Below are 7,952 nucleotides of genomic sequence, written 5' to 3' on the forward strand. Positions count from 1 at the left end.
TATTTTTTTTTAAATAATAATATTTGAACAAAGCGAACATTTTACGATAAAGAGATGTATTCTTGTATACAATCCTACTAGATATTGAAAATTGCATGCTTTTGGAGCACATTCTAATGCTTTAAACAAAAATTGTGTTTTTAATTTCTTGGAGGTTACGTCTGGTAGTTCCGATCGTCTTTGAAAGGCTTGGGAACTTTGGAAAAATTTTAGAAAGATTGGAAAAGGCATTCTTATGGATTCAAAACTTTTAATATCTTTTATCGCAATTGGGTAATCTAAATCAACCTTAAGTATGCATCCCATGGGTGAACTATGAGATATCTCAAATAGATCAAATCGATTAACGATATTTACCGAATCAAAACGAGAACATGATAAAAGCTCACTCATTGCATCACCATATAAATTATTAACTTCAAAATACATCATAAATGATTCTTTACATTTCTCATCAAAATCTGCCCCCATAAATTCATTACTTGCTTTGGCACTTCTATTAGAGCATTGCGAACAACTACCTCGAATACCTTTTTTGATAAGTAGTATCTCCTCAATATCAGTTTACAACTCAAGTTCAACACCCGCTAATTTTAACATTTCATCAAAGTCTAAACGTGGTGCTGCAAAATGATACAAATGATCCAAATTATATGACGAAAAACAAGTCAAATTTTTGAAAACATCGGCTAATTATAAATCTGTTCATCATTTAGTGTCGAGCGAAAATCATCAGTTTTACTAAATAAGATGCTAATTTATCAGGACTACTTGGCATGAATTTGAAAGAATCAATAAATCTAGGACAAATATTTGTTGTCTACAAATTTCGTGACGGATATATATTACATTCTCATCGTAATTATAAGGTATTTTTTTTCTTTATTTATTCGCGAATGTTTAATTATAACTTCAAAAAGAGTGGCTAAATCTTTTTAAAACAAATTATCGCAGTAGCCTGATAAATTATGGAATATCACGTGGGTAATCTGAATATTCAAATTACACCTGTGATGAGCTGCGCCCCTATACGCGCCTAAAACGTGATAATGATCATGATGTTTTAGGTCATCTTTGCTTTACAAAATTAGATATTTCATGTAATTTCTTCATAAACGACGGAATAAAGTCTTTCATCTCATTATTTCTGTGGCCGGTAACAGGGGTGCCTTATCGCACTAGCTACTTTTACAACTGTGCCCTTTTGGTTTGAAATTCTATGTATACTTTCCTCAAAAAAAATTTTTTTAATTAAGAAAAAATAGTTTATCAACATTTTTATGAAAACTGTAATATGTGGACGCCCGTACGAAAAAAGCCCTTATGGCCGGTTATAGTTTAGACGATATTTCCTAATTCAAAATTGCCCGAGTGGCTCATTTTTCAATTTAGAGAGTTCGTTTTGGGCCGAAAATTCCAGGAATTATTCCGGCTATATGAATTATAATTCCATACCAGCCATAGTGTAAATTTTGTATTTTCGATCATTTTAGAGACCCTGCAACTTTATCGAAATGTTTAAAAAAATATATGCTGAATTGAAAATTAATCTTTTTGGTTATAATTTAACTATGTTGTTCAAAGTTCATCTATTTTTTGAAAATTTGTATTTTTTGGTAGAAAATTAATCTTTTTAGTTAAAAAATCATTTCGTTGATTGCCAATTAGTTGCTTTTTACTGAAAATTAACTTTTTAAACTGAAAATTTAACTATTAAATTCTTTGTGAAAAATATATCTTTTTTGGTGGACATTTAATCTTCTTTGTTGAAAATTCATCTGTTTAAAAATTTAACTATTTTGTTGAAAATTTGCCTTTTTCCAAAAATTCATCTTCTGTGTCGGTTGTTCAAATATTGAGGTAAAATCGCATTTTTTGCTGAAGATTCATTATTTTAGTTAGAAAATAATTTCTTTGCTTAAAAATTTATCAGTCTTGTTGCAAATTCGTTTTTTTATGTTGAAACTGAAAATGTAACTATTCCATTTTTTTAGAAAATTAAACTTTTTAATTGGAAATTTACTTCTCGTCTTTTCTGGGGTGAAAATTCAATTATTTTGGTAGAAAATGCATAATTTTGTATTGTAAATCCAACTTTTTTCAGAAATTCTTCTTTTCTATTTGAAAATTAGTCTCTTTTGGTCAAGGATTCAAATAATTTGTTGAAAATTCGTTTTTTTTTTATTTCATTCAACCTTTTTTATATTGAAAATTAAAATATTTCATGGTCGAAATATAAACCATTAATTATTTTGTTTTGAGAATTCAGTTTTTTTTAAATTTAAAGTTGTTTAATTATAACCGTTTCCAATTTGTAATAATTTGATGTTAAAAGTTTCAAACCGAAAAAAAACTTTATAACGGAAAAGCAATTTAAAGAACCGTAGTGAGTAAAACATCAAATATATTTTTTTGAAAAATATCAGATTCCAATTATTAACTTAACTTTTTTGTGCATTTTCAAAGATTTAAAATTGCTCCTGAAGAAAAGTCATAAATTCTAAATTGAACATGATTCCATTTCACACTTGCGTTTTCTAAACTTTGATTTAAAAAAGGAACTAAATGAAAAAACTGGAATAAAAATCCAAGGATTAGATGTGAACGAAAATACATTATTTATTTTTATTTTTGTACACTTTAAATCTAAAAAGGATCAAATAATAAGGCATCCAATGTGAAGCTTTAATATTTTTATTTGAAAATATTAAAAAATTATTCATTTTGAAGAATTTTTACTTTCACCTTGTTAATATATTAAAGCTTTCTATTAGACATAAAATTGTGTCTATAACCTGAAAGGATTTACAGTTTACACATATACACAATTCGAAATGGTTTTATTTGAATTATATTTATAATCTTTTAATAATTTCATGAATGAAATCACTATTGAGTCAATCCAAACAATTGAATATCAAAATTTATAATTATTATCTAAATTTGCACAGTTATTTTAAAATTAGAAAACATTACTTTTACAAACTATTTATGAAAAATAAATTCTCACAGACAAAAAATTACCGACAGAGTAAACTTTCAAGTTTTTCATAGTTTTATGACTGTTATGACTTTTGTGTCAGTCTAAAGTTAGATTATCAAAAGGGTCGACTTAAACATCCCCAAAAATAACATTCCCGAATAACAGAACTCCTGAAATTATAAAATTTGCAAAATATAAAAATTGCGAATTATAAAATTCTTGAATTGCAACAATTGATAAAATCGTTTGTTGTTAAATATTATTTATTTATTAAAAATAAAATATTCAAATATTTTAAGCAAAGAATATTTTTTTAATGTTTAAAGGGTTTAAAAATTATTTCTTGATTTTAAAGTGAAAATATTTGAAAAAAATATATTTCTGAATTAAAAATTTTGCTTGAAAATTAGCATTTTTTTTTTCATTTACAAAAAATGTTCTTAAAAATCGAATTGACAAATTCTTTTTTTCGTTCGCAAATTAATTTTTTTATACAAGTTTTATTTTCGATTTAAACAATAATTTTAAAAACTATAAACATTAAAAACAATTTTTTCTTAGAGAAAAATGTTTAATTATTGTGTTTTCAATAAATATATAAGATTTATTTAAACAAAATATAATGGTTTAAATTCGGAATTTTTTAGTAGTTTCAAATAAAAAAAATATTAGAAATATAAAAATTCTTGAATTTAAATAATTCATTAAACACTATTTATTCATAAAAAATACAAAAATAAAATATTTTTATCAAAGACAATTTTTTTAATGTTTAAATTTTTTAAAAACTTATTGCTTTAATTTAAAATAATAATAATTGAACAAAATATACATATCTGAATCAAATTTTTTTTCACAAATGTGTATAATAATTTTTTTAAATTGCAACAAATGTTCCCAAAAATCGAATTGTTCATTAATTAAAAAAATTAGAAATAAACTTTGAGATAAATCAGTCCTGGATTGGATCCTGCAAGGTTTGTTCAAAAAACGTTATCAGGTTCGGAGAAAATTCTTTTTTCGGTCAAAGCGCACATTTTTTTTAATTTATTTTTTTATACAATTATTATTTTAGATTTAAACAATAATTTTAAAAACTTTAAACAGGAAACAAAAGTGTTTAATTGATAAAAATATTTGCTTATTTTATTTTCAATGAATAAATTATATTTATTCAAAAATTGGTATTAATGTTTCAATCAGGGAATTTATACTTCGGATTTTTTATTATTCGGTAATAATTTTATTACTTTTTGGAAATTTTCAAATTCGATAACAGTAAAAAAATGTTTCTAAATAAAATTGCCGAAATATAATAATCTCGAATTGGAAAATTCCAGAATAATACAATTCCAGACCGAAAATGGCTGATTTTAAGAATCACCGCACTAGAAAATTCCCGAATTTAATACAAAAATTTAATAAATATTATATATTCATTGAAAATAAAATATTTTTATCTATTAAACAATTTTGTTTCCTGTTTAAGGTTAAAAAAATATATTTTTTGAGTTTAAAACAACAATAGTTAAAAATTATATATTCGAAAAACGTTCGAAGAATCGAATTTTCAATAAATTTTTTTTTATTTTCACATAAATCAGTGCTGAATTGAATCTTACGATGTTCGGAGAAAAAGAATGGAAAATTTTTTTGCATATGATGAGCACGTGTTTTTAAATTTATTTTTTCAAACAATTTTTATATATTCATTGTTATCTTAAATTAAAATAATAATTTTAAAGAACTTTAAACATTAAAAAATTTTTTTTGTTAAAAATGTTTGATTACTGTATTTTTGAAAATTAAATAATATTTATTAAAAACAATCTTTTTAATTATTTAATTCGGAAATTTTTTTATTTCGTACATTTTTTTTGTGAATTTTTCATTTCGAACATTTTCTTTATCGGTAATTAAATTTTTCGAAATTTTTCAGACATCCTCTTCAAAATTTACAATTGCTATCTAAAATCGCATAAATAAAATTAATTATGCGTACTAATATTTTAAATCTTAAAATTATTTAATCTCAAAATAAAATAACAAAAAAAAAAGCATCACCAAAAAACAATATTATGCTGCGAAAACTTATCGCTTCTTATTAATTACGAAAAATGAATAAAACTATAAATTTGTGAACAAATTATTATATTTACTATATTTTAAAATCTAAATTCGGTAATTTTGTGTCTTGAAAGTCAAACATTCCAGAATACCATTAATATATTTATATATATTTACAATTGCGGACGCAAGAATTGGACATTGAATATTAAATTTATAAAATGAATTCAAAATTGCGAACTGGTATATATACAACCTTCAAAAACGTGTCATTGCACACGAAACTCATTTTATGTGCGCAATATCATCTTGAAATAAATAAGTCAGCGCAATAAAATGTAAAACCACTTCTATGCTAAATTTAAGAACTCCAAACATATTCAGCAACTTTGAGGAAAATTTAAAAATTGGCTCTTCCCGGTCTGCAAATTTTCTCTTCAAATAAATATTTCTCGATTATATTAACTGTTAGTGAGGATACGAATACAGAAACAAATTTCTATTTTAGTATCGATTATGGATATTTTTTCACTTTACGATTGGATTGGCCTCTTTTCAGTCTTTTCCTCTTTGCTTTTAAATTCATTAAATAAATACGAGCATTTTTATGGAGATTAAAAAGAAAAAAAAATTAATTACAATAAGATTGATGATTGAAGATCTCCACTGAAGTTCTCTCAAGAAGGTTTAGTCTTCCTGTACATATTATGACTCCTTAAGTAGCAATCGTAGTATCAGCAATCATTATTTTTTTAAAACCCTAATTTTTTTTTTTTATTTCAGGGTTTTTCTGGACCAACTTGATCATTTTTTCAGTAGATTAGGAATACTCACATTTCTTGAGCCCGCGAGAATAACAAAACAAAATCGATCGAAGAACATTGCAACGCTCGTTAACAAAAATAGTAATTCACTGACACTGTTGTCTTCCATCAAGTGAACACACTCGGTCCTAAATATTACTGAGTGTGTTGCTTTTTCTTCACAATATCGACGAGCATCCGATACCTTACTTGGCATTCCTCCTGTATTGAAGAAAATTGTTTAAACATTTTTTTTTTAATATTTCCAGGTCTCGGACTGATTTCAAAGCTAAAAAAAAGTGTCTGCAGTGCAGGGTGTTTTTTCGGGGGAAAAAATTGCCGAAAATTTCAGGTTTTTTCCGAACCTAAAGCCGGCCGTTTTAATCGGCGAAATAAATTCCCAGTCATTCCCTGCGTTTTTCCTGGTTAGCGAAAATTTTTCACGGTCAATGAAATTTAAAAAATTGAACACTAAAGCTCAACAATTTTCCACTTTAGGTAATAAAAACTGAGCTGCAAATTAAGGAACTCAAAATGGAACTGTTCAATTTTCAACTTTTAACATTGAAATTTAAGTTTTTCATTTAAAAAATTTGTATTCAAATGCTCAATCATTTACGCGTATAAAATTGAAAGTACTAACATTTTTCAATATAAAAAAATATAAATCCACGTTATCATTTTAAATGCTCTAATTTAAAAAATCAATCAATGAACTTTAAAATTTTTTAAATTATATAATTTTAAGGAATTTTATGTAAGAAACATCAAATATTGAAAAATTGAAAAAATATTTAACTAAACACTTCTTAAATTAGAAATTCAATTATTTTCTTTTTTAATAGTTTGAACATCCTTGGAAAGCTTCAAAATTTTATTTCAAAATCTTGAGAAATTTAAAACTTGTTTTAAATTTAAAATTATTTTGGAAAAGTTTTCAAAACTCCTAAATATCTGTCAAAATGAATTGAATTTTTTCTACAATTTTCAGAAAATCCTGCATTTTCATGAAAGTAGGTAAAGTTTAAAGCTTTTTTATTAAAATTTCAACCAAAAACATGTATTCTTATACAAAAGATTAGTTTATTAGTTTATTAGTGACGAAAAACAAGAGTTTTTGACAAAACTCAAGAATTCTGAACCCAAAAAGTTAAATTTTCAAATAAAAAAGATTATTTTTTAAAATAAAGATTAATTTACAAACAAAAAATACGAATTTTCAATAAAATTCAAGAATTCCGAAACAACGAAGTTAAATTTTCAATTAAAAAGATGAATTTTTAAAATAAAGATTAATTTACTAACAAAAAATACGAATTTTCACTAAAATTCAAGAATTCTGAACCGAAATAGTCTAATTTTCAACTAAAAACGATGAATTTTTAAACAAAAAGATTAATTTACTAAAAAAAATACGAATTTTTAACAAAACTCAAGAATTCTGAACCAAAAAGTTAAATTTTCAACTAAAAAAGATTAATTTTAAAAATAAAGATTAATTTGCTAACAAAAAATACGAATTTTCAATGAAATTTAAGAATTCTGAACCAACAAAGTTAAATTTTCCATTCAAAAAGATGAATTTTTAAAATAAAGATTAATTTAATAACAAAAAATACGAATTTTCAATAAAATTCAAGAATTCTGAACCAAAAAAGTTGAATTTTCAACTAAAAAAGATGAATTTTTAAACAAAAAGATTAATTTACTAAAAAATTACGAATTTTTAACAAAATTTAAGAATTCTGAACCAAAAAAATGAATTTCCAACTAAAAAAGGAGAATTTTTAAACAAAAAGATGAATTTATTAACAAAAAAAGATGAATTTTCAATAAAATTAAAGAATTATTAACGAAATTGTTGCATTTTTAACCAAAATTATGAATTTTTAAACAAAAAGAACAATTTTTTATCGAAAAAACGAATTTTAACAAAATTCAAGAATTCTGAACAAAAAAAATGAATTTCCAACTAAAAAAGTAGAATTTTTAAACAGAAAGATTAATTTACTAAAAAATTACGAATTTTTAACAAAATTTAAGAATTCTGAACCAAAAAAATGAATTTCCAACTAAAAAAGGAGAATTTTTAAACAAAA

The 7,952-nt window shown here is 23.8% G+C and overlaps 1 protein-coding gene across 1 annotated transcript in view; it reads right to left on the reverse strand.

The window, feature by feature from the left end:
* Positions 1-5,041: 5,041 nt before the first annotated feature.
* LOC117174854 (dnaJ homolog subfamily C member 1) overlaps positions 5,042-7,952 on the reverse strand; it is a 44,406-nt gene continuing 41,495 nt past the window's right edge. Inside the window, exon 7 of the mRNA XM_033364248.1 lies at positions 5,042-6,075. Coding sequence (XP_033220139.1) covers positions 6,010-6,075 — 66 coding nt within the window. The 3' untranslated portion in view covers positions 5,042-6,009. The remainder of the gene's footprint in view (positions 6,076-7,952) is intronic.

Source organism: Belonocnema kinseyi, chromosome 6, assembly GCF_010883055.1.
Source record: "Belonocnema kinseyi isolate 2016_QV_RU_SX_M_011 chromosome 6, B_treatae_v1, whole genome shotgun sequence".
NCBI lineage: Eukaryota > Metazoa > Arthropoda > Insecta > Hymenoptera > Cynipidae > Belonocnema > Belonocnema kinseyi.